Genomic DNA, 27,625 nt, shown 5'->3' with positions numbered 1-27,625 from the left:
TTCATGGGATTCTTCAAAGTAGGCCAGGGTCTGGATAGCTAAAGTTGTTCCAAAGGCTCAATTCTACCCCGCTTTGAATTGCCAAGAGTTTCTACATCTGTAAAATAGCATTTACCTCATAGTATAAAGGAAAGGTTAAATGAAATAATGTACGCAGAGCACTTGGTACAGTGCTTGGAAATGGGGCAGATAATAATCAATACACAGACTATGACCCTATACAAGCAGTGCTAGAAGGATACACATCCTGATATTAGTGGTGATTTGTTCTGCTTGATGATACCATGAATGCTTATTTCTTTTGCCTATCAATATTTCTCTGTTTACAGTAAATATTTATAGCTTTGTAATAAGTAGAATTAAGAGGTTATTTTTAGTCCTTAGGATAATATTTTAAATTCAGTACAAGTGTTTAATTCATCTCTCTTTACCCCTGAGATTTTCCTGTTAACTGGATAGTCCAAAATATCCACTTATAAAATGTCCTAGTTTTCTGCTGGAAATTTAACAAATGCTTAAATTTTTGTTAGTGACATAAAAATATAATAATAAAGTACACGGGGAAGAAAATACTCACCTAGGAAAGTAGTCTTTTTTTTTTTTTTTTTTTTTTTTTTTGCTTCAGCATTCTAAACTTCGAGGGAAAGTATTAACAACAGATAACCATGTACTCCTAGCAGCATTTTCAATTACAAGGAAATGGATCACTGCCTGGAAGTCCAAGTGACCCATATGAGCCTGAAATCCCCTGGGAGTTTCTCTTCTCACCCTGTGCCCGTTCCGAGGCCAAACTCAGCATTTTGCCACATGCCCCAAATAGATCCAACACCACAGTGACTTGGTTAATAATATCAACTTTACTGAAAAGGAATTCTAGGGGAATTGAGGAAGAGAAATCACATCATCCACCACCCTGCAAAATTTACAGAAGTGAAGCTTCAAGATTTGCCTCCAAACACCTTTCTCTCAAAAATCCTGTATATTGTGCTGACATTCAAATCCAGCCTTTGACTTGATTCCTCAGTTACTGAAAAAGAAACCCAGGCATGTAGCCAGCAATGCCCCCCACAGACAACATCCATAACCCCCACAGCAAAAACAGACCAGAAAACAGATCAATCACTATCTAGTGTTAGTCAAGTCTGACCCCTGAATGTTTTACCCTCCATCTAAAGCAATTTATCACAATATTTACAATATTTACCCAGCACAACTGTGTGTGTGTGTGTGTGTGTGGGTGGAAGGTGTGGTGGTGGTGAAATTCTGCAGCAAAGAGAATATAATTTTTACCAGATGGGTGAATATACAAAAGGGTTATATATCCATAAACACATAGGGATAGATATACAATATGAAAGTGACAGGGACTCTCTCAGTTCTGCTCTCAGCCTGTCCTTCCCCTGAGTTTTGGTTTCTGATGACAATGGTCTGGACAGCCCTGAAGTCCTAAGTGATGGGACTGGGATTTTTGACTTAAGTTCCCTCTGTGTGAGAGCCTTTCCCTGTATGGCCTCTTAAAATTGAGGATTTTTATTAAAAGAGTAGATTTTAGATGCTCTAGCTACCAAGAAGAAAAAGGGCAACTATGTGAGATGATGGGTATGTTAATGTGCTTGACTCTATTAACCATTTCACTATGTATATGCATATCAAAATATCATGTTGTACACCTTAAATATATACAATCAAATAAAATAATTGTAAATGCCCATGACAGTAGTTTCTGCAAACACATGGACCTCCAATGCAAGTATTTTTTAAAAAAACTTTTTGAAAACTCTCAAAAAGCCTTTCCTGTATATACGTTTGTATAACACATTTGATTAAGTTGAATTTTAATTGAAAATACAGAGACAATTTCTACTTCTTCTTCAACAGCAGTGTGTCCTAATAGCATATAAAACTGTCTAGAACATGAGAATAAGACTTATCTGATAGCTGTCATGAATCCAAATTCAAGCTGTTTTCCAACTGTTTACACCATCACTCAGCAACCATTTAGTACTTGTCCAGTTACTATTTCCAAGTATGTGGGCCTTGGCTTGTAAAGTCAAATTGGGGAAAGAGGAAAACCTGCGCTACGAAGTTTCCGTCAAATAAGTCTAAACTCCAGACAAGTCTTGAGTCACTCTGACTCTACTTGGTTATTGAATTATATGGAAACTTTTCTCTACTCATTGGCACTGCTAAAACCTCCAGACAACTGGTTTCCAGTCTTACAGCGTGGTGTGCTGTTTTTCTTTAATTGCCTTTTGAAACACAAGATAGTTTTATTCTCCACTTTCACCTTGCTGTTTTGGGGTTTCAAAATTTATATTTGCATATTATCTAGGTTATCCTTATTTTTAAATAAAGACAATGAAATTTCAGATTTTAATATTTGATCTCTTTCTTAGCCATTGTTTCTTAAAATATCAGCCATCCTGTCTGAGGCAGGCACATTCCATGGTTGTCCCAGACATACCTAATGAATACAGCTCCCCTGCAGCAAGTATGTGAGGGAGGAGAGAGTATTTGCCCTGGAGAGCTCCAGTCTGCCATTTTGCTGATCATTCCCCCATTATCAGCATCTTATCCTCAAAGCTTTACCCACAGCACTTGTGCAAATACTCTCTCTCCATATCCCAGAAAAACAAAACTAAGAATTGAACGCATTAATCTCTTACGAATATATATAATTCAAAAGATGCATAAAGAATTGGAAGAATTTATCACCTGTCCTATGGGAATAGTTCAGGTCCCAGAAAAAAAAGTTTTCAGAAAGAGCCTTAAATCCAGTTGGTTTCACGCCATTGGCCATCCCATACTCTGCACGGAGGGGGATGACACACTAGACTAAAAACAATACTCTAAATTTTCTGAACCTCACTTGCTGCATCTGTACCTACTTTCAGAGTTGCTTAAAAAAAAATTTGTTGTGTAAACTTTAAAAAGTAATATCTTATGAGCGCATGTAAAAACGGGTGGAATCTGAAAAAGGTCCGTAGACTTTTTAACAGTATTGTACCAGTGACATGTCCTGGTTTTGATATTTTACCATAGCCATGTAACATGTTACTACTGGGGGAAGCTAGCTAAAGGGTATACTGGGCTCTTTGTGCTATTTTTTTTCAATTTTCTGTGAGTCTATAATAATTTCAAAAATAATAAATGTGATATATACACTTTAATTTTAAGAGCAATAGTGTCATCAGAAGTTCTGAGGTTAAGGTACAAAACATATGCAATTGACAGTACTCAAGAGTTTTGGACTTACAAAAATGACAATTTCATATGGTATCTTAATACTATAAAATGTGTAAAATGCAGTTATACTTGGGGTTATTGCCAGTAGACTTGTTTTTGCTAACTAGAAAACAAACAAAAAACCCCCACAAAATCTGAACACTTTTTTTAGTTGATTGTAATTTTAGAAAATAAATTCCCCTCTATCTAGTTTCTTACTCTTCTTTTTTTTTTTTTTTTTTTTTTTTGAGACACAGTCTTCCTCTGTTCCTCTATTGCCCCAAGTTGGAGTGCAGTGGCAACATCTTGGCTCACTGAAACCTCTGCCTCCCGGGTTCAAACGATTCTAGTGCCTCAGCCTCCTGAGTAGCTGGGATTACAGGAGTGTGCCACCATGCCCAGCGAATTTGTGTGTGTGTGTGAGTGTGCATATTTTTAGTAGAGATTGGTTTTGCCATGTTGCCCAGGCTGGTCTCAACTCCTGGCCTCAAGCGCTGCTCCTGCCTCCGTCTCCCAAAGTGCTGGGATTACAGGCATGAGCCACTGAACACAGCCTACTTTCTTATTCTTGAGATGGATCTTAGGAAATGGTTATAAGAGGTCTGAGAGGAAAAGAAATGTGTTCTAACAGCAGTGCCGGCTTCTACTGCTCCTTGAACACAGCGCATGTCCCTGTGTTGACTGCTTCCCCATATGTTGGCCTGGCTAACACTTTGCCTTCTCTAAATCTTTGCTAAGATTTCAGCATCTCAAAGAGGTCTCCCCTGACTGCTCTACTTAATATTTCTTGCAACCTACACTTCACAACATCCCTACATTCAATTTTTCTTTCTTTCTTTCTTTGGAGACAAGGTCTCGCTGTGGTACCCAGGCTGGAGTGCAGTGGCACAATCACACCACACAGCAGCCTAGACCTCTTAGGCTCAAGTGATCCTCCCACCTCAGCCTCTGGAGCAGCTGGGACTACACAGCTTCTTTTTACTCTTATTTACTTCTCCTTTTCTTTTCTGTGGCATTTATCACTTTTTGTTTGTTTTTTTTGTTTGTTTGTTTGTTTTTTGAGACGGAGTCTCCCTCTGTCACCCAGGCTGGAGTGCAATGGCGCAATCGTGGCTCACTACAACCTCCACCTCCTGGGTTCAAGTGATTCTCCTGTCTCAGCCTCCCGAGTAGCTGGGATTACAGGTATACGCCACCACTCCTGGCTAATTTTTTTGTATTTTAGTAGAGACAGGGTTTCACCATCTTGTCCAGGGAGGTCTCGAACTCCTGAGCTCTGGCAATCCACCTGCCTTGGCCTCCCAAAGTGCTAGGATTACAGGTGTGAGCCACCGTGCCTGGCCACATTTATCACTTTCTAACACACATAATTTAATTTTCTTATTTGCTGTACCTGTTGTTTACTGTGTCTTCCCTGCTAGAATATAAGGCCGTAAAGGGCAAGGATCTTTGTCGAGTTTGTTCCTTGATTATCCAAAGCCCCCTAGAACAGTGTCTGTAACATAAAAGGAGCTCAATAAACATTCACTGAATAAATAGATTTAAGGAGATCTTGAATAGGCAAGACATGTCTAGTCTTGAAAGACCAGACATCTGAATGACTACAGAAGACAGTTGGTTCCAGATTCAGATATAGCAAGAGAGGAAGACCGTGAGTCGTTTGATGAACTCTCTTATATCAAAGTAATCAATTGAAGATTTGATTCTGAATTTCCGTTCTCAATTTGTGGAAAACTTTGCTTAAATGCTGTGAAAGGCTGATGTCAGAATCTGAGGTGAGGGTTGATGATGAAATCTCTGCAAACTAAGCCCGTTTTCTGAGATGAGATTTAGACAGATTTGGAGGATGTATCCACTACCATGGCCTGTTGATCTGAGCCATTGTGGCCAATCTGTTGCAGTTTTTTGTCAATATCCAAAAGTAACAATATTGACCATGCCATGGTTCCTTTTTTTTAAAATTGTTAATGTGGCCACAGGATAAAAATATCCTGGGACCTAACCAATAAATGAGGATTGTAATAGAGGCCGACCAAATTTAAAGATCAGGGCAACCACAAACCATGATGAAGGATGCTATTAATGTGACTAACTCATCTGGCAGGAAATATGGAAGTCAAACCTCCAAATCATAGGGCAAAGATCAAGCTGACACAATCCACAAATTTGAATCATTTGTGCGTAAACCCAAGTGAAGCGGAATTGCCTGGTTAATTCAAAAAGTGTGCTTTATATATGCCTGAGAGGATAATGCTACCACATGGCAGCCTCTGATGGACACAGTTTATATCTAGTAAGTTATCGAATCCTTGCAACAACTCTCTAAGGTAGGTATTAAATGATCCCCCTTTTGCAGAAGAGAAAACCAAATTGTAGAGTTTAAGGAACCTGTTCCAGATCACACAGCTAGGAAGACAGGATTTAAACCTTGGTGTCTATAACTTAGGAACCCATGCTCTTATCAATACTGCCTTCTAACACTCAAATGAGAGCAGATGATTCCTTAGGAGACGATTATAAACAAACTTTGTGGTTATCACGCTAAGAAGACAAGACAGGAGGAAGTCGTTGTGTTAATCATTACACATATTTTCTTAATTTCAGGAATACGAAAACTGTTGTAAAGTCTCGAGACTGACATTATAAACGTATGAATAATGTTAACAGAATGTTATTTATTTAGTCCTTAAGAAATGGACTTGCTGGCCTCTCCAGCTTTCTCCTAGACCTACGAATCTCTACACCTTAATAAACACGGTATGTTAGGATAACAGAACCAGCCTAGCTCTAAGTCCAGTGTTGCCCTTTGCTATGAGTTCTTATCCAGCTAAGTTTATCCTGTGGGTTTGGGATAAGTCTGAATTGCATGGATTCTCTGTCATTGGAAGGCTGAAGTTTGTTCCTGTCTGGAAGTTTGTTCAAGCGTGAGTCCACTGATTGAGGGAGAGATTGTGGTCTGCCAGGGATGCTGTGTAAAGAGGAAGTCCTTTCTTCAAACAGCCTTGTTTGTGTTTTTGAAAACTGTTAGAGTTTATGTCCTGTTTCCATTCCCATGCCCAGCCCTCCCAAAGTAAACAAATGACAAGTGGTGGTGGGAGAGTAGTGGTGATACAGGGGTGGGGACGGGGCGGAGGAAGGAAAGAGATTTCCCTAGGGGAAGAGGATTTTCAAAGAACTCAAATATAATTTGGAAATAAACTCAAGTGCCAAAACCAGACGGAGTTTACATCAAGATCAGCCCAATTTGTAAGCATAAACATAGACTCCTAAAATCTTCATTTACTGGTTCTAAAATGACCAAACACTGATGGACTCTCTTAGACTAAACTCCAACTAAATTAGTGGCTAGAGGTGAATCCTTGGCCCATCAATAGGTGCACCTCTTTATCCAATTTATCCCCCTCTAGCTACCTGAACCTACCTACCAGCAGGGGAAGCAGTTTCCACTGGCCCAGAAAATTCATTTGCTAGTGACATTTTCTAGAAGAACAGACCCAGAGCCTTCTTAATTCTGACTATGGCACTAAATACCCTGAAAGATCAAAAAATGCATAAAAATAAAATTTCAGAATTTAAACTACATCTGGAATATAAGCCAATGTTGAGAATTTCCCTTCTTTCCAAGTCTGTTCCCAAGATCTCAGCTGACCTCACTTGCATTAGAAAGTCCCCTTTCTACCAACAAGAATTCATTGTAATCCTTGATTCAGTAACATTGGAATTCACAAAAATATCCCTCCTATATGCCTGTCTCTCAAAATACATACAACTGAAAATTGCAGTAATATGTGGTTCCCTCTATTCAAAAGCAAGCAATTCTGTTGTATTAAATGCTCATCTATATGAAAAGCACTTGTCAAAAATTTGGCTTATTACATATTTCATTGTCATCAGAATAAAAAGGAAAGGGAATTACATTGCTTGGGATAGTTGTATCACCTGAAAGTCAAAAAACAACTTGAGTCAGGTGATGATTGGTGATGGAAGCTGACGTTATGGATTATTAACGACACCTGCATGATTCTACATTGATTCTCAGCTACACAGGTCTTGGGTAATTTATAAAAAATTAAGGCATTTATTGAAATGTCAAGCAGTAATTTCCTTTTGCTCCGATAACTTACGCTTTCCACAAGAATAATTTTCTAAATATCCAAGACACAAGTATTTTCTGAAAAATTTGAAATTCCCCTGAGGAAAAAAACACTGAATCAAAGTAACATGAATTGACATTTCCCCAAATCCCATATTAAAACACTACATATACCCAAGAGCCATGTATTAATAGGGTTTAGTCATTGTAATCATTGCTTGTGGGATTATGTGTGATTTAAATATTTGCATATATAAATATAGATATATATATATACATTTAGGATAGTCTTACAATGAATATGTATTACTTCTATAATTAAGAAAAATAAATTATTTTCAGTGAATTAAAATTTTAAATACACCAATTTAAGAATTACTGTTGTGCCAATATAGGACTTTTATTTTTTCTAAAATGAAACCACAATATATGTTTACCCACTTCTAGGAACTTGCCCAGAAGATACACTTTCAATAATGCAAAACTGCATATATATAATACTATTCATTGCTGGATATTTGTAGTTACAAAATGTTGGAAACAACCTAAAAGCTTTTACATAGGAGACTGATGTGATGAAATGATACATCTACACAATGGAGTACTATGCAGCAATAAACTAGGATGAGGAAGACCTATATGTATGGAGTGACTTCTGGGATATACCGTCAAGTTTTTTAAAAAGTGCAAAAGAAACCCAGGCATGGTGTAATCCCAACACTTTGGGAGGCCAAGGCAGGAGAATTGCTTGAGCTCAGGGGAGTTTGAGATCAGCCTGGGCAACATGGTGAGGCTTTGTCTCGACAAAAAATTAAAAAAAAAAAAAAATTAGCCAAGTGTAATGGCACATGCCCGTGGTTCCAGCTACTTGGGGGGCTGAGGCAGGAAGATTGCTTGAGCCTAGGAGGTCGAGGCTGCAGTGAGTCCTATTTGAGCCACTGAACTCCAGGCTGGACAACAGAGCAAGACCCTGTCTCAAAAAAATAAAAAATAAAAAAGATATTTAAAAAAATAAAAAAGTTCAAAAGGAATATATAATATGCCTCTTTTGCATAAAAAAAGGAAAATAAGAAAAATATATCTATCTGCCTATTTTTACAAAAACAAATACAGAAATGATTAACCAGAAACAAATGATGTTGGTCGTAAACACAGGGTGTGGAAAAAGAAAGAGTGGAGGGAGGACACTTCTTCTGAGTGTCCCTTTTCATCTAATTTTGGCTTTTAAAATCGTGTTAATATTTTATACACTAAAACAAATAAACTTGACTCAACAAGGACGGGGAAACTCCTTAACAGAATATAAATAGAAACAAATGAGCAGTACTATATCTCAAATGAATAATGTAACTACACTGAAGGGGGAAAAACAAGTCCAAATAATTCTGGAACAATATTCTGACCAAGTTCTTAGCCTAAAAACACTTCTTGAATTCTACTTGGTAGATTTCCTTCTTTAAGTGGTGTTAGTCTGCAATTCTTACTCTCCATGTATTGGAGCATATGGATAAATATATTGACGATTTTGGGAACCAAATTTCTCACTATTGGAGAAGGAAGATAAAATTATAAAATAGAAAGTTGTTAGGAAAACTATGCAGTATTGGATAGTAATTGAATTCATGGCTTTTATTCATGTGGTGTTAACTTTAAAAAAATCACAAATCTGTGAGTTTGGAAAAGGAGGAGACTTTATTTTTTGTAAACGGTTACAGCCTGCAAAATGGTCACCCCACAGGATGGGAAGTATTCCTCCAGCTAAGACCAGACAAGCACTTCAAAGCAGGAAAGATTGGAGTGGCAGTTTTATGCTGAAGAGGCTGGCTAAAAATACATATTTAACAGGTTATGGGAGGAGCTATAAATATTCATGAATGTGGTCCTGACACGTGTATTGAGCAAATCTGCATGTAACATATGACCCATGTTCACCTGTGGGTGGAGACTTAACATTCAAAAGTATTACAGTTATGTCTACTGCCATACCACCTTGAATGCACCTGTTCTTGTCAAATGTATTACAGTTGGGCCCTATACATCAAAAGATCTTTTCAGGTTACAAAATCACACAAGTGAGCAACCTCTGTAAACCAGTCAGAACCAGTCCGTGGTCGGTGGTCTCCCTATCAGAAGAAAGTTACTGAAATCAGGCTCTTGTCCAATCAAAGCTGTAGTTATAGCTGGTATAACAGTGGTTCAGTTAGTCAGCGTCAGTGAGATGAGTTGTAATTGTTTTAATATTGCTTATCTCAAAGCCAGTGCTTGAGAGAAAAAACAAAACAAACAAACCAAAAAAACCCTTGTGGCAGTTAGAACAGTTTATTCTAGGCCAGGCGCGGTGGCTCACGACAGTAATTCCAGCACTTTGGGAGGCCAAGATGGGTGGATCACGAGGTCAGGAGCTCGAGACCAGCCTGGCCCACCATGGTGGAACCCTGTCTCTGCTAAAAATACAAAAATTAGCCAGGTGTAATGCCATGTGCCTGTAATCCCAGCTATTCAGGAGGCTGAGGCAGGAGAATTGCTTGAACCCAGGAGGCAGAGGTTGCTGTGAGCTGAGATCACGCCACTGCCCTCCAGCCTAGGCGACAGAGAGAGACTCCATCTCTAAAGAAAGAAGAAAGAAAGAAAGAAAGAAAGAAAGAAAGAAAGAAAGAAAGAAAGAAAGAAAGAAAGAAAGAGAAAGAAAGAGAGAAAGAAAGAGAGAAAGAAAGAGAGAAAGAAAGAAAGCAGTTTATTCTTTAAGTGTAGGGTGCATGACTTCATCCTTGCCTGGCATGGCCTTTGGTCTTGTATATAATTTGGTATCTTATTGCCACAGAGTCTATTCTGTCAGTCTTACCATATCTATTTCAACATTAATGCTGGTCAATTGTGTCTAAACCACGAAAGAGAGTGGGTAGAATGAGGCATGTCTGACCTCCCCTCTCTTCCTGGCCGTGGCCAGAAACTCAGTTTTAAGGTTTTTCTGGGGTCCTCTTGGCCACAAGAGGGTCTGTTCTATCAGTGGAAGACTTAGGATTTTACTTTAAGTTTACAGTATTTATGAACACAAAGGTAGATATAGGCAAAGAGACATAGATATAGATTCCACTTTTGTTGACTGAAGATGCCTAGATGTTATGATACCCCAGAAGCAATTAGGGCACCAGTGCCCACTAAATGGAACCAGGGTGTTTTGGAGAAATAACTGATTCCAGAGTTAGTGCAGGGAAAGTACAAAATAATCCTGAATTTTTTTTTTTGTACTAGAAAATAAGAAAGTCCTCAAAAAATAATGGGGTATATCCAAAGGACCCAGGACCCTACTTAAAGAAGCTCCTGTTGGCCAAATCTGGGACAATTTGAGTACTGACATAAGTAATGATCTTAATGTATTTTAATCTGTTGGAATAAAAAAAAGAGTCTGTACAAACAATAATAAATAAATAAATACAGAACATTTTTGCTTATAGTAGAATGCTAATAAACGTAAAATAATGGAGTTTTTAAGAATCACTCCCTTCACAACTACCATCGTAAAAATTGAATCAGGGTAAGATTATTAACGGATACTGAAGCTGTTGGGTAAAAATTTAATGAGAAACAGGATATGTGTATGGTCTCGATATCCTTCTACAAATAACTTATAAATTACTAAGGGAAAAATACTGTCTTTACAGAAGAGAAACTTATGAACACTAACATCACCAAGTGATCAAATCTGGCATGGATTAATGATGGCACAAATGAACATCATGTGCTTCCAAATATGAAGCACTGAGGACAAATGTCACTAATGTAATGTCCCTGCCAGAAATGCACTGTGTTAATCCAGTCATCTGGAAATGCCAGACAAACACAGTTGAGGGACGGTCTACAAAATAAATGACCTGGACTCCTCAAAAGTATCAACATTATTTGTTAAATGCTGAGGAATTGTTGTACATTATAAGAGACCAAAGAGAAAAAAGTAATACAATGAATGATTCTCTTTCAGATCCTAGACCAAAAAAGAAAATATCATTAAAGAATTGTTGAAAATATGAAAAAAATTGATAGGTTCATAAATTAGATTATTTATAGCATTGTACCAACATTAAACTTACCGTGAGTTAATGTCCTTGATCTTTGCACACTAAAGTATTCAGGGTTAATGGGCATAATGACTACAATGTACTCTCAGAAGTACAGGGGGAAAAATAAAACTATATATAAATGTACATACTGAGAATGTTAATTGATGTAGCTGGGTAAGGGTTATAAAGAGTTCTTTATACTATTCTTTTTTTAATAGAAACAGGGTCTCACTATGTTGCCCCGGCTGGTCTTGAACTCCTGATCTCAAGTAATTTGCCCACTTCAGCCTCCCAAAAGTGCTAGGATTACAGGTGTGAGCCACAGTGCCCGGCCTATACTATTCTTGCAAACTTTGTGTACATATAAAATCCTTTCTAAATGATATTTTAAAGTGTAACCAACTTTATTGTTTACATTTTCAGATTTTTAAAAATAAAACAAGTTCATTGTAAATATAGGCTACATACTAAAAGTTATTAAGTAGATAAACCAAATCCTCTATAATTTCATGATCCATTAAATCACTGGTATTCATTCATTCAAGATGGCTTTACATATATGTATTTCTTTTTTAATGGAACAATGAATATGCAAAAGGAAGGTATAATATTGCACAATCTCTGTGGAAAAAATGTAATTTTATTAGCCGGGCGTGGTGGCGGGGAACTGTAGTCCCAGCTACTCGGGAGGCTGAGGCAGGAGAATTGCTTGAACACGGGAGGTGGAGGTTGCAGTGAGCTGAGATTGTGCCACTGCACTCCAGCCTGGTGACAGAATGAAATTCCATCTCAAAAAAAAAAATGTAGTTTTAATTTTTCTCTTTTTATGTCAAAAATTTAGCCACTTTCAGACCAACTCAGAAGTAATGAGGAAATCCAGGGTTATTAAACTCAGTTCAGGGTTGTAAACACCCACCATTTATCTTCCTATTGTGAGTTCTAAATTCCAGGTGATCTTATTTAGTTTCCAGGCCATGGTGGGGCAGGAGAACATTGATTGGAAAAATTGTCTCTGTATGAAGAGTATTAACATCGTTGCTATGTATCGGGAAATAATTTCCTATGTGTGTCTTAACTTGCAGCCTCTCTGTATTGCACATTTTGCACTGCATAAATTTTTTACCTAAATTCTACATGTGAAGAAACTATGTTAAAAAAAATCCAGTGAGAATAAACATCTTAATTGGTTGTAATTAATAACCATAATTCAGTTGAAATTCTAATAGAAATAGAAAGCAATTGAATTTGTTTTCCTTGAAGTTCAGGTCACAAGATTTTTCATTAGCTACAAAGCCTGTGTCCCTAGATGAACTTATCTTTATATCAGAGAAATATCTGGAAAATTGCCAGTCTAGCAACCCCAAAATCTGACCAATAGTATTGACCCTGAAATAATTGCTGGGATCTCTTTGGTTCATAACTCTATTTTGAAAATTAGAGAAATACATATAGGAGTTAAAAAAAAAAAACTTTAGGCAGTACAAAGAGCAAAAAATAAAAATGTTATCTTTTTTCTATTAATTTCTGCTTCCCCAGCCCAGATTTTATTATATAAAACAGGGGCTGACAAACTACAGCCCAGGGACCCAATCTAGCCCGCCACTTGTTTTTGTAAATAAAGTTTTATTGGAACATAGGTGATATGGTTTGGATCTGTGTCCCCACCCGAATCTCATCTCGAATTGTAATCCCCACATGCCGAGGGAGGGAAGTGTTTGGATCATGCAGGCAGTTTTCCCCATGCTGTTCTCATAATAGTGAATGAGTTCTCATGAGATCTGATTGTTTTATAAGTGTCTGGCATTTTATCTGCTCACACTCACTCCGGCCTGTCTCTGCTTAGACTCACTCCGTCCTGTCGCCTTGTGAAGAAAGTGCTTGCTTCCCCTTCTCCTTCTGCCATGATTGTAAGTTTCCTGAGGCTTCTCCAGCCATGCGAAACTGTGAATCAATTAAACCTCTTTTCTTTATAAACTACCCAGTTTCAGGTATTTCTTTATAGCCATGTGAAAGCAGACTAATAGAACAACCACTCTTACTCCTTTTTTATATTATCTATGGCTGTTTTCTTGATGCCACAGCAGAGTAAGTAATTTTAAGAGAGACTGTATGGCCTAAAAAATTTACCATCTAGTCCCTTATGGAAAAGTTTGCCGACCCCTGAAAAATGATAGTAGACTACACACATTGTTCTACCACTTGCTTTCTCACTTAATAATAGTGATACATTCAAGATATATATAGATCTACTTCTGTCTTTATACAGATGGAACAATATTTGTTTAAACAAATTCCATAATTTGTTTAACCAGTCTTTTAGGTTGTTTTCTGGTTTTTGCTATCATAAAAGATGTCATTTTCATGCATTTGTACCAAGCACATCTGTTGGGACAGTTTTTACAGGTGAAATTACGGCGTAAAAGTTCTGTGCATTTTTAATTTTAATCAGCATTGCCAGTCAAATACAAAAAGTTTTGTGACAAAACTGATTTAGAGTTGATTCAGTTCCCAAGTGAGACATACTTCTTTTGTTCTCCCTTTTGTTTAGATAATTCTGGGCAGAAAAATACAGTCAAAGATTCTGAGTGAGATAAAACAAGTAATAAGGAAGGTATAATCTGTCATGAGATTAGAATTTAAAAAACCAACAAAAAAGGGAAGGTGTAATATAGCATCATCTCTGTGTGAATAATATAACTTTAAAATAATACATATTCATAGAAATGAAAAAGAGAAAAGAGAATAATAAAAGTTATGGCTTTTAGGGTACTTAAGGAAAAATAGAAAATTTTATTTTACAATTATCCAGAAAAAAATCATTTATATTTTGCCAAAATTACTTTATACGGTAAATTATACATTAAATAGACATTATTAAGTTAAATCATTGTTTCAAATGTTGGTAAATATGTCTTTAGTTGCAAAATTTCAGAGACAGGCTGCACTTTATCCTGATAGAAGTCAAGCCCAGTGAGAAGTTCTACATCACGGACCCGGGCAATGTGAGCTGTAAATCTTTCTTCAACCCAAAGAGCTTCCGATTTACCTTCCTGAAAAAGAAAAGCACAACACTTTTTTTTTCACAAGGCAGTATTTTTCATGAACAGAAATATTTTTATTGCTTAGAAGTTGTCTTTTTGCCCATGATTTTTACCTCTTTAAATCTTAATTTGATACAGCTAAATTTAGTTTTTAAAAATAAAAATAAAGCAAAAGTACAAAGTATACTATAACATAGAACACTGTAGTCAAAATTTATCCATTTTTATGTTTACTTCAGATATAAATTTTTTAATGAAATTAAATATTGCAGACGAAGTTAAGTCCCCAGTGCTCCTCTGTTCAGAACTAAACATCTTTGTATCAGGGTGAATCCAGTCTGTTTTTTCAAACTTTTATTGTACATCACTATACAATATGTAGTACTGATGAGTTTTTAAACTTATGTTAATATTATAAGTGGTATTCTACAATTTTTTTCATTCGATATTAATGTTTGTAGTCTATAGTGATATATCTAGGTCTTGTTAAGTGACTTGTTCTTAGCTGTGGTTTGTGATATTTCCTTATTTAAATGCAGAACAATTAAATTTTTCATTACATATTGATAAAATTTTTGTTACTATAAATAATGCTATAATAAATAACTTGGTATATGCCTCCTGTGTTCAAGAGCATGACTTTCTAGGATATATTAATAAAGTTGCTGGGCCATAGAGTACATTCAATTTTTTTTTTTTTTTGACATTGTCACTCTGTCACCCAGGCTGGAGTGCAATGGCGTGATCTCGGCTCACTGCAACCTCCACCTCCCGGGTTCAAGCAATTCTCCAGCCTCAGCCTCCCAAGTAGCTGGGATTACAGGCACCCGCCACCACACCCCACTAATTTTTTAATATTTTTAGTAGAGATGGGGTTTTGCCATGTTGGCCAGGCTGGTCTTAAACTCCTGATCTCAGGTGATCCACCCGCCTTGGCCTCCCCCAAAGTGCTGGAATTACAGGCATGAGCCACCGCACCCAGCCGAGTACATTCAATTTTAACTTTATCAGATATTAAACCTAGCAGTCCTCAAAGTCTTCATACCAATTTACAGTTCTATAGGCAGTGGAAGATAATCCCCGTTTCCCCACGTTTGCCAAACCATGGGTGTAAAATAGTGTTTTATGCCTGTTTATATTTTATTATGCTGACTATTGTTATATTTGTGCATCTTTTCAGTTATTTGTTGACCATTTTATTTTGGATTTTTTTTACAATATGAAAGTTCAATAATTTAGAAACATGGGTTTCTATGACATTTTTTATTCTTTATTATAAAGAATAATTTTCTGGTATTCATATGATATTGCTAAAGTTCAGTTAACTTTTCACATAATAAGAAAGTTTCAAAGTTTGTTTAATCAGATTACTGTGTTTTCATGATTCTCATTTGACTTCAACGCAGTGGTTTACTTGTTTAAGTATGCAGGCTTAATACAGATAGCCACTATCTGAGCCAGAGGAAGTATAAGAGGAAATACTTTTTGTTCCTAACCTCTAAAGCACTTGTGTCAGATTCACAATGAGAGCTAATATTAAAAAAAAAAAAAATGCACTATGTTAGTTTGAGTTCTTTCTTTCAATGGGAATCTAATTCAAAGTCTTTCTATTCTGCCTTTACTACTGCACATTTCAGTAGCACCTAATATCTTTGATCACTTTTTTTCCATAACGTTTTCTCCCATTTGGTTTATACGACTCTACTCTCTCCTGACTTACTTGGCATCCATCCAACTAAATGTTTACCCAGCACCTGACAGGTTTCCCTCTTTTAAATTTGCAGGGAAATGACCACAAAGCATAACACAAAACTATATTTACGCAGAGACAATACTTAAGCTATTTAACCTGAGTAAGTCGCTGGCACCAACTAATCTGAACAGAAGCCAGCTGTAGACAACTGCTCTCGCTGCACCAGTCCATGCCAACAGAATAGGCTATACAGTTTTATGAGCTATATTTAAATATACTTTGATATTTATATATGTGTGTGTGTGGGGTGTGTGTGTGTGTGTATAAATGACCTGTTACAGAATTAAGAGTATTGTATATCCCCAAAATACAACTCATTTTTTGAGACAATATTGATTTCTGCATTTTTCTGCCCTATCCACGTTCTTATTCTCTCTCCTTAGCCACTTACAGTCCGGTGATTGCTGCTATCATGCTAATGCAACTACTTTATCAATGGTGACCTCACCGAATGGGTTGTTCTCAGACTTTTCAATTAGTTAACTACCCCAGGCTTCTGAAGTTCCTCCTTTGTTATCCATAGCTCTACTGTTGATAATACTTTGTTTCCTCAGATGACTATACTTCCTGGAAGCACAGATATTTTCCTCAATTTGATTTGGGATCTTTTCTTTCCACTTTCTCCCCTTTGGCAATTGTATTTCACACCCATGATTTAATCCCAAATCTAGATCTGCAGTTCTGATTTCTCCTCCAAGTTCCATACCTATATTTTCCATATCTGCTGAGTAACTTACAATGAGTCACTTGGACTCATGGCTACATTCTCATTTATCTGACAGAATTTTACAGTACAAAGACGACAGGAGGAGGGAAAACGAAAAGGAGGGAAGAAAAGATGAAAGGAACAAGGAAAGGACAAAATAAATAAGGAAATATGATCTAATTCCTTACACCAAATGTGGGATAAAATTGTGAATCTATCGGCCGGGCGCGGTGGCTCACACTTGTAATCCTAGCACTTTGGGAGGCCGAGGCGGGCGGATCACAAGGTCAGGAGATCGAGACCACGGTGAAACCCCGTCTCTACCAAAAATACAAAAAAATTAGCCGGGCGTGGTGGCGGGCGCCTGTGGTCCCAGCTACTAGGAGAGGCTGAGGCAAGAGAATGGCGTGAACCTGGGAGGCGGAGCTTGCAGTGAGCCGAGATTGCGCCACTGCACTCCAGCCTGGGCGAGAGAGCGAGACTCTGTCTCAAAAAAAAAAAAAAAAATTGTGAATCTATCATTCCTATAGCTTGATCTCAGTTCCCTCGAACCTCTTAATAGTAGGAGTACTTCTGTACATAGTGTAATTCAAATATTTAAAGTACAGAGTTTTCATACAATGCAATGCTGAAAGCATGCCATCTATTTTATCAGGTGCATCAAAGCACAATTACCTATCCAAATGCTATTGGAAATATTGGCTGGTTTAGACTTACTAAGAAACAGTTTGTGAATGTACTACACTTTCTGGATGATTTGTGTATAGGAGATTCAGTTTCACTCTCTATTGACACTTTTATTTTATTTCATTTCATTTCATTTTGAGACAGAGTCTTGTTCTGTTGCCCAGGCTGGAGTGCAGTGGCACAATCTCCACTCACTGCAACCTCTACTTCCCAGTTTCAAGAAATTATCCTGCCTCAGCCTCCCGAGTAGCTGGGATGACAGGCATGCACCATCACAACTGGCTAATTTTTGTATTTTTAGTAGAGACGGGGTCTAACCATGTTGGCCAGGCTGGTCTTGACCTCCTGACCTCAGGTGATGTGCCTGCCTCAGCCTCCCAAAGTGCTGTGATTACAGGTGAGCCACTGCACCTGGCCTCTGTTGACTTTAGAATGTAACTTCATCATGATATGATTCCTTTATAATAGCCACCATTTTTTTATATTGGGAAGTCTTAGGGTTTTATATAGATTATTTTGTTCAATCTTTACAAACTTCATAAAAGGAGGTGAATATTTTATACTTATTAGATATAATAGATGAGGAAACTAACATATTTGCCCAAATAAACCAAGTCTTTCATTGAACCCAGGATGTCCAACTCCAAAATCCATGCATTTAAGTTCTATTTTATACTATTTCTCATATATCCTCCTAAATATTCAACTAGTCTGTCAAACTGAAGACCACCAAGAGCAAATCCATCCTTCTCAAAACAAAAGATTATCTATCGTATACATTTCCTGGTCAGTCATGCCCTGGATTTTTAGTCATATCTGCCTCTTTCTCATCTTGCCTTTCGCTTCCCCATATCTAATTGACAGCTACTCTTAATAACTTTGCAATCTCTTTTATAATCATAGCTTGGCCTAAGTTTGCTTTATACTCATTGCATTTTGTCTTATAATTATCTATATGGATGTCACATTCTTATTACAATACTGCAAATTCCTCAAAATCTTGGATATGTCCAATTTATTACTGATGATGTCCTATTCAATAGAGATGATGCTCTATTAACTTTGGAGAGATCACTTCTACTTTGAATAATCAAGGAAAGCTTCATATTATTTGCACTTTACCTTGACGCCCAGGTGGACTTTTTAGCAGATGGAAAAGAAGGGAATTCTAGAGGAGAGAAGAACATAGGCAACAGTGATGAGGTAAGCAAACTCAAGATGTGTTCAAGTAATTTCAAGGACTCCAATTGGCCTGGAACAGAAGCCTGTGAGGTCAACTGAGGGTAAATTGTGAAGAGACTTAAGTACAGGCTGGAAGTTGTTTTTGTTTGTTTCTTTGTATTTGTTGTTGTTGTTGTTGTTGTTCAGGATAATCAAAAGTTTTGGGGTGAGAGGCTATGACAAAATATAAACTCAATTTTAAGATGAGTAAGTTGGCAGTAGTGCACACTGACAGATCAGAAGAGGAGAGGAGATCACAAATCTACTTAAGATTCATTTTCAAGAGTCCCGATAGAAGGTCAAAAGGGCCCAGACCAGGGATAGCAAATATTTTTTTCTTTGTGTACTCATTGTAATTACTCCATCATATCTACCTAGAACCTCTGTAATAACGAACTGTTGAATCCAGATTTCATGGTAAAGAGTACCACACCGTATCAGTCATCGATTCTGTCATTGGAAAAGGAAGTAAAGAATAAGGGCTTACCCTGTCTCAACCAAGTAAAATGCTGACAGGAAAAGTAGGAAGGGATTCAATTCAACAACATCTCCTGATAGTTTCCTGTTTAGAAACTCTTCTTCCTCATTTTAAGAACAGTGAGTGGCTCACTAGTCAGCCTCTAAACTTGGCCACCTTCTTTGGACAATTTAAACACTCAAGTAAAATTGTATCTGCATGACCCAACTGAAGTGTCACCCTCCCTGTCAGGAAGTAATTCTCCTTTGAAATCCTATTACAGCAGGTTATCTGTCCCTCTCTTACATCACTTATGCCTTTCTTCTAATATTTTACTGGATTTCTAATTGTGAGTACTTCCTATAGTGTACAGCATGGTGAAGGCACTCATGTGTCGAACACCTCAAAGAATATAGATGAATCCCAATCTGGCCTAGATCCCAAGCTTTATTTCTGAGGCTCTAATTGTCTATGGGACTTTCCACATCAATGCCCATTTCCACAAACTTAAAATGCCTATCCTTAGCCTATCCTATCTACCTGCCAAAAAGTTCTCATTCCTAACTTTCCTCTTTCTGCCTTTTTCCTAATTACCAACATTCAAATCTGATTCATCACTGAGTTTCCTTTTGGGGTGGGGGTTCTTGTATCCAATCAGTTACTAAATACTCTTCATTCTTCATACCCACCCTCCATGGAAGACTCTTCGTAGTCTTCTCAATATACTCAAATTCTATCCATCCTTCTGGTCACAGCCCTACTTACACCTTATTTTATGAAATCTTTATTGATCATTCCAGCCAAATGTGATTTTAATTTCAAATATTAAATCCTTTTAACATTGTCAATTGATCCCAACTTTGCAACTCTTTTACTTTTTGGTTTTTAGAATAATTCTTGTATTATTGACTGACTAACTTGTGTGCCTATATCTCATATATAAATTGAAGTTGTATATGAACTCTTTAAAAGCAGGGACAATGTGTTCCTCCTTTGTGTATTCTAAAGAGTTTCTATCATGATACTGTGTGCTTAATAGGTACTCAATATATTTGTTTAATGACTTCAGTAAAACCTAAGTTCCAGGACACATATTTTTCCTATAAGCAATTTATATGCAAGTCAAATTAACTACTTACATATAATCTTCCTTGATCCAAAAAGGATTTTGAGGTAGCCTAATGTTTAAAAAAAGAATGTTACTTGAACTGTGTGTGTGTTTGTGTGTGTGTGTGTATAATCAATTTCACACCTCATGGTACAAGTTGATGGAATTTTTACATGTACATACTCATTCAGAAACATTAATTTAGTGCTAACATGGGGAAGAACTTTAAGATTTGTGGCCAGAATAAAAGTAAGTTCTGGTGGTTCTATTACACAGTAGAGTGGCTGTAGTTAATAACAATGTATTGTATATTTCAAGTAGCTAGAAGAGAGGACTTTGAGTGTTATTACCACAAATAAATGATAAATGTTTAAAGTGGTAGATATGTTAATTATCCTGATTTGATCATTATACAAAGTATGCATGCATTCAAACATCACACTATCCTCATAAATACATACAATTGTCATGTTATAAATAAAAAAAGAAAAAAGAGATTAACAAGATTTCACCTCTTTCATTATTAGTGAATGTGAATAAAACATATATAAATAAAATACATGAGGTATACATATGTTCAACTATGCAGATATATGTTTAAATTGATATTAATTACATAAAGATCAATAAAGCCTAAAAATGAAGTCATTTGTATTACAACTTTTCCCATGAAACACCTAAAAAAATATGTTTTAGTCAGAGCCACTTTTATGAGAGCCCAAATGAGCTCTGACTCATTTTCTCGGGTCCTGGACCCTCCCAAAGCATACTCACAGGGCAGCTCTCCACGTTGGTGGGTCGGTGAGGGATGATAAAAGGTAGGACGTCCAGCCACCCAGGGCAGTTTTCCGGTGTGTGGCTCTTGTTTTTACAACTGGTCAGCACCACAAAGTAGTGCGTTGGGATGGGAACATCAGTGTTGGCTAAATGTCTTACAAACATAATTGAAAACATGTTTTGATGTTATTATACTTTTGCTTCTAAAGGTGATAAGTGTGTTTACATAGTTTTTTTCATATATGTGTAAAATAATAATTCTTATAATTCTAAGTTTGACAGCATTTTACTATATGCTAGGTACTGTTTAAATAACTTACATACAAAGTTTTAAGTGCAAAATCTGACTCCACCAAAGGAATACAAGCTGGTATAAATATGTAAATATATATACGAAAAAAACTATGTAAAGACACACACACACACACATATATATATATATTTACTTCTAATGGTACTTTGGATTTTTTTTTTTTTTTAATAGAGATGGGTTCTCACTTTGTTGCCCAAGCTGGTCTTAAACTCCTGGGCTCAAATGATCCTCCCACCTCGGCCTCTCAACATGTTGGCATGACAGGCGTGAGCCACTGCACCAGGCCAATAAATATCTTTATATAGTTTTAAAGAAATGCCAAAGTAAAAATATAGCAAAAGAAAGTAATAAATAAAAAGCACAAAGTCTTACATATTTTTTACTCCCATTAGCCAGAATAGAGATTACAGTAGAAGTCCAAGCTTGGTCATTCTAACATGAAAAAATATTAGAATACAAAAAAAAAAAAAAAGCAGAGCATGATATTCTGCTTCCTGCATTTCCTCGTTTTGTTGACTTCATACTTCACAGCAGTGTTTACTAATACAGCAGAAGCTGAGAATGAGGGAGCCCAGATTCCACCTCCAGCCATGCACTTCCACAAAATGTTTGGACTTTCATTCATTCTCTAATTCTATCATTTACCGAGTTTCCTCAGCTTTCCAAGGAAGTGATTCTGTGCTATCAACTTCACAGTGTAGACATGGGGATAAATCCATACAACTGATGTGACAGTACTTTGGTTTCAGATAATGAACATGAAAGTGCTTTCAAAAGTTTTAAGTGCAAAATCTGACTCCACTAAAGGAATACAAGCTGATATAAATAGAAATGTATTACTGTGATTTAGAACATGGTCTCAGAGCCAGGCTGTCTGGGTTCATGTTCTGGCTTTACCACTTATTAGTTGCAGAATTTAGATAAGTTGTTTAACCTCAGTTTCCTTAACTCTAACTGGGGCTAATGGAACCTAACTAGGGTATCTTTGCAGTTTGACTGATGTATATGTGAGTTCTTTAAAAAGTACCTAGTATATAGTAAAATGCTGTCAAAGTTAGAATTATTAGAATTAATAAATTGTGAAAGGTAGTCAATAGTGAAATATTGATTCAGTATTCATTCAATACTGAAATAAGGACGTGGTGAACAAAATAGGAAAAGGCCACACACTTAGTAGTCATAAATGTTACTTTATCAGAAGGTATAGGTAGAAATCATTGCTTTACATAATCTAGGCTTAGACAGTACAATTGTTTAGTTTGGTCCTTCAGATGTTTTGATAATAAAGAGAAATGGTAGATGAAACTTCTCTAAAACTCTATTACTGTGCTCTGCATTCAAAACTAATTCTTAGCAACCTGTTATGACCAGGCTTAGTATTAAAATGTACAGTTTAGTTAGGACTAGTTCTCTGCATGAAATTTACCTACATTGTCTCCTGGGAAATGCTTTTATGAATCGTTCACTATTCTTGTAAAATTTACCTTATAGTCTTTACTTCACTTTTCACTATTCTTGTAAAATTTACCTTAGCCTTTACTCGACTTTTTTTTCATTTACTGCTGGATTAGTTTTATATTCATTGATAGTACATCAAGTTTTGTCTACCTCCTTAGCCTTTACAAAATTTCATGTTATCTTTGCCCATTAATTCAGCAATTGTCCAAATAAAATTTTGCTAAACTTTTCCAGGAAGTGTTTTCTTTGCCCATTAGTTTAAATTTTTTGCAATATAAGTTTTTTCCTAAATATTTAGATAGACTAGATTGAAAATAGTCAACAATAACATTTGTCTATGAATGTATTATGTAATATTTAAAATACTGAGCTTTACTTAAAATATTGGAATTTCCCCTCATGAGACCCTATTGATAAATCAAAAAGTCAAATCACTTACTCAGTAATTTCATCTGGAGTATCAAAATGGCCATCATAATTATAATCAAATATTGGTCCACTAACCACATTTACTCCATTTTTTTCTGTGGCATGTTTTATAAGAAGAACACTGTGGAAGTAGTCCCACATTTCTAAAAATAAAATCGTAAAGTGTTTAAAATGTCCACCTCAGTCAAATATGACAATATTTTCTATTATAGACAAGTACATTTAAATAGCATGAAATTCTGCTTTAGTAATTGCCAGTGATGATTGGGTAATTCTCCAGAATAGGCTTCACAGGCAAAAATAAACAGCCACATTGATGATAGCTTTTTGTTATTGTAGTTATCATCTTGAAATTACACTTAAATATGCCTCCAAATTTCTCCCTAGGGCTGAGTTGCTTATGGGACAGCGAGTGTTAAAAATGATCAGAGCACACATGTTGCCTTTTAATTATTACTCTGGGGATGAACATTTACCTTTCATTTACTTTTAGTGAGTGGCAGTAATCAAATTAAGCGTTAAAAACAAATTATCAGAATTCTAGCAAGAAGTCACTCAAAGTCAAAGTAAGTTGAAAAGAAACTATGTGAGGGATCCTTCCTATACCTATATTTAAACCATTAGAACAAAGTGACTCTTAATATCAGGAACAAATTGCAATAAAAAAATATGTGTTTAGTTTGGAAGTTCAAGGAGTCACTTAACTATTTTAAAATTAATACTCTAAATTCATACTTACTTCTGAATTCTTCATACATAGGTACCACATTGCTCGTAATTAAAGCATCATATTGGCTATCTGATGTTCTATTGCTGGCTGCAAAACAAATGGATCTTATTAGATCTAGCTATAAGAGAAAATATGACATACCACACAATAGGCCTATTACTATTACATATTAATATAAATTTATTAACAGTCAAAGCACAGAAATAGTACTTTCTAACAGAAATCATTAATAACGCAGGCAGTTTTATGCCTGTAGTGGGTTGAAGTGTGATCCAAAAAAGATGCATCCAAGTCCTAACCATTCCTTTCATCCCTGTGAAGATAAACTTATTCGGAAATAGGTCTTTGCAGATGTAGCTAGGAGTCTCTAGATGAGATTATCCTGGATTTAGGGTGGACTGTAAATCCAGTGACTAGTGTCTTAATAAGGAGAAGGAGATTTGGGAAGAGGAGAAACACAGGGGAGAAGGTCTTGTGAAGATGGAGGCAGAGGTTTGAGTGATACCGGTACACGCCAAGCAATGCCTGGAGCCACCAGAAGCTGGGAGAGACAAGGAAGGATTTTCCTCTAGAGCCTTCAAAAAGAGCATGGCTGTCAACACCTTGACTTTAGCCTTCTGACCTCCAGAACTGTCAGATAATACATTTTTAAGTCAACCTTTTTTGGTAATTTGTTCCAGCAGCCCTAGGAAACAAATAGAATGCCAGATATAAATGTGTAGTTATTGGATGTGCGCAAAATAATGATGTTAGTATAGATAGCTGTCTTCCAAAATAAAATTTTCTGAAGAAAATGAGTTTTTACTTGATGGAGACTGATATGGTTTGGCTGTGTCCCCCCCCCAATCTCATCTTGAATTGTAGCTCCTATAATTCTCACGTGTTGTGGGAGGGACTCTGTGGGAGGTAATTGAATCATGGGGGCAGGTCTTTCCCATGCCGTTCTCCTGAGAGTGAAAAAGTCTCACGAGATCTGATGGTTTTATAAGGAAGAGTTCCCCTGCACACGCGTCTCTTGCCTGCAGCCATGTAAGCCATCTCTTTGCTCTTCCATTGTCTTCCCTAATGATTGTGAGGCATCGCCAGCCATGTGGAACAGTGAGTCCGTTAAACCCCTTTTCTTTATAAATTATCCAGTCTCGGGTATGCCTTTATTAGCAGTATGAGAACTGACTAATAGAGATTGCTGAAGGGAACACCACAAATCACGGGCTCTGAGGATTTATGGCTGTGCTGTCTAGCACAGTGAGTGTTCAGCGAGTGTGCTCTGGAAGCAGACAGCCCAGGTGGGAACCCCAGCTCCGCTGCTCACAGTTGCACTCCTCGGGCAAAGTGCTGCATCCCTCTGTGCTTCATTTGTCTCATGGCATCTATCTCATAGAATTATTGTGAGGATTAAAAGCTGCAAACCTATAAATGTTTATTCAAATCCTTTTTCATTTGATTTCATTTTGGTAAGAACACTTAACATGAGATCTACTCTGTTAACAATTTTTTAAGTATATAGTACAGTACTGTTGACTGTAGGTACAGTACTGTACAGAAGATCCCCAGAGCATATTTGTCTTGCTTAACTGAAACTTTATGCCCATTAATTAGGAACTCCCCATTTCTCCCTCCCCCAGCCCCCACCAACCACCATTTCACTCTCCAATTCTATGAATTTGACTATTTTAGATTCTGTAATATATAAGAACATGAATGAAACTTGAGGACATTGAGTGAAATAAGGCAGTCACAGAAACACAAATAGCGCACAATTCCACTTATATGAAGTTTCTATATAATACTTTTTATACTTAAACTGTACTTGGATATCTTAACTAATTCTTTTTTAAAATTACTATTGAGGCAGAGTCTTGCCGTTTTGCCCAGGCTGATCTCAAACTCCTGGACTCAAGCGATCCTCCTGCCTCAGCCTCCCAAGTAGGTGGGATTACAGGCATGCACCATCCTGCCTGGGTAACTAATTATTCAATGAGAGGCCAATAAGTAGGCACCAAAAGACAAGAAGAAACAAGTAGCTCTTTTTTCTTAAGATTTTACATGGTGTTTGTAGTTCTCAGACTCCACAAAAATCCTCTTCTACCTTTTTAACTAAGCCCTGAAAGCTGGAAAGTCAATCAACATAACATTACCTCTGTTTTAGAGGAAAATAAGAACCTGCTAGTAATAGAACTTCTATTTTTAACAAATAATTGGAATTTATACTGGAGAGTTAGAAGAGAGTTTCATTTTATACTTAATTTTTTTTTTTTTTTAACTGACAAGCTCTCACTATGTTGCCAAGGCTGGTCTCAAACTCCTGAGCCTGTGATCCTCCTGCCTCAACCTTCCAAAGTCTTGGGATTATGACCATGAGCCACCGTGTCTGGCCGTATCCTTAATTTTTTGACAAGTTGTTTAATTATTAATTTTATTCCTTGTCAGGCAAACATTGATGTATTAACTAATATCTTATGGCCTAACAGATACAATTTTCTACACCAATTTCAAATATTTTATTAACAAAATGTTGCAACTTTTTTTTTTTTTTGAGACAGTGTCTCACTCTGTCACCCAGGCTGGAGTCAGTGGCTCAATCTCGGCCCACTGCACCTTCGCCTACTGGGTTCAAGCCATTCTTATTCCTCAGCCTCCTGAATAGCTGGTATTACAGGTGCGCACCAGCAAACCCAGCTAATTTTTCTATTTTTAGTAGAGACGGGACAGGGTTTCACCATGTTGGCCAGGCTGGTCTCGAACTCCTGATCTCAGGTGATCCACTCACTTTGGCCTCCCAAAGTGCTGGGATTACAGGCATGAGCCACCGCACCCAGCCTGTTGCAAATTTTTAATGTTTATCACAGGGTTTACATAAATTTGGTACCCCTGATTGTATCTAGATACATAAAATTTATCAGTTTATTTATCCTAACTCAGGAGTTTTAAATTGATAACACTACTTGCTTTCATTAAGCCTTTTTGCCCATTATAAATTTCAGAATCTTTAAATGACAAATCTCTAAGAAGGTGAAATTGTTGAAAATCTCATAGGCAAGTTAATAAAAATGACATTTCCTGTTGCACAGGGAAGTGGCTTGAGTTTTAGGAAAATCACACTAGCTTTGGCAGGTTCCCAAGAGAGATCCTTTCGGAAAACAACAACAACAAAAACTTAAATTTCATTTGGCTGCTTCACCTGCAGTTTAAAACTGTTAGCCCTACAGCATGAGTGACAGGCCAAAATTCCAGTCTGATTTCTTCTTTTATTTTATTTTATTTTATTAGGTGATCTTCTCTGTATCATTCCAATTTTAGTATATGTTCTGCCAAAGCGAGCACCCAGCCTGATTTCTTTCCACGGGCACAGCTGTATTCTCCAGGCAGACCTTAGCTTGGGGAGGAGCCAGAAGAAATGGGTTTTTAGATGTTTGTGTCCTTCTGCAAAGAATCTCCAGTTTTAAAATTAAACTTAAACCTGCCGAACTCTCTAAACATCTGGGCCAGATGAGAGCTGCTGTGTGGGTCCCACTGCAAAATGTCTTAGTCTTTATTACAGCCGCTGTGCTGCTCTGGCCAGCCACAAC

At 36.9% G+C, this 27,625-nt stretch overlaps 1 protein-coding gene across 1 annotated transcript in view; it reads right to left on the bottom strand.

Annotated features, from left to right (window-relative positions):
- Positions 1 to 14,195: 14,195 nt before the first annotated feature.
- Positions 14,196 to 27,625, bottom strand: part of ENPP3 (ectonucleotide pyrophosphatase/phosphodiesterase 3) — an 88,902-nt gene continuing 75,472 nt past the window's right edge. Inside the window, exons 22-25 of the mRNA XM_032165807.2 lie at positions 24,066 to 24,143; positions 23,337 to 23,469; positions 21,124 to 21,280; positions 14,196 to 14,426 (exon numbers count right to left, since the gene is read on the bottom strand). Of these exons, the coding sequence (XP_032021698.1) occupies positions 14,256 to 14,426; positions 21,124 to 21,280; positions 23,337 to 23,469; positions 24,066 to 24,143 (539 nt within the window). The 3' untranslated portion in view covers positions 14,196 to 14,255. The remainder of the gene's footprint in view (positions 14,427 to 21,123; positions 21,281 to 23,336; positions 23,470 to 24,065; positions 24,144 to 27,625) is intronic.

The sequence above is a fragment of the Hylobates moloch genome, unplaced genomic scaffold, assembly GCF_009828535.3.
Source record: "Hylobates moloch isolate HMO894 unplaced genomic scaffold, HMol_V3 SCAFFOLD_2, whole genome shotgun sequence".
Taxonomy (NCBI): Eukaryota; Metazoa; Chordata; class Mammalia; order Primates; family Hylobatidae; genus Hylobates; species Hylobates moloch.
The sequence above is the reverse complement of the archived record's forward strand: the minus strand, read 5'-3'. Positions and strand labels throughout refer to the sequence as shown.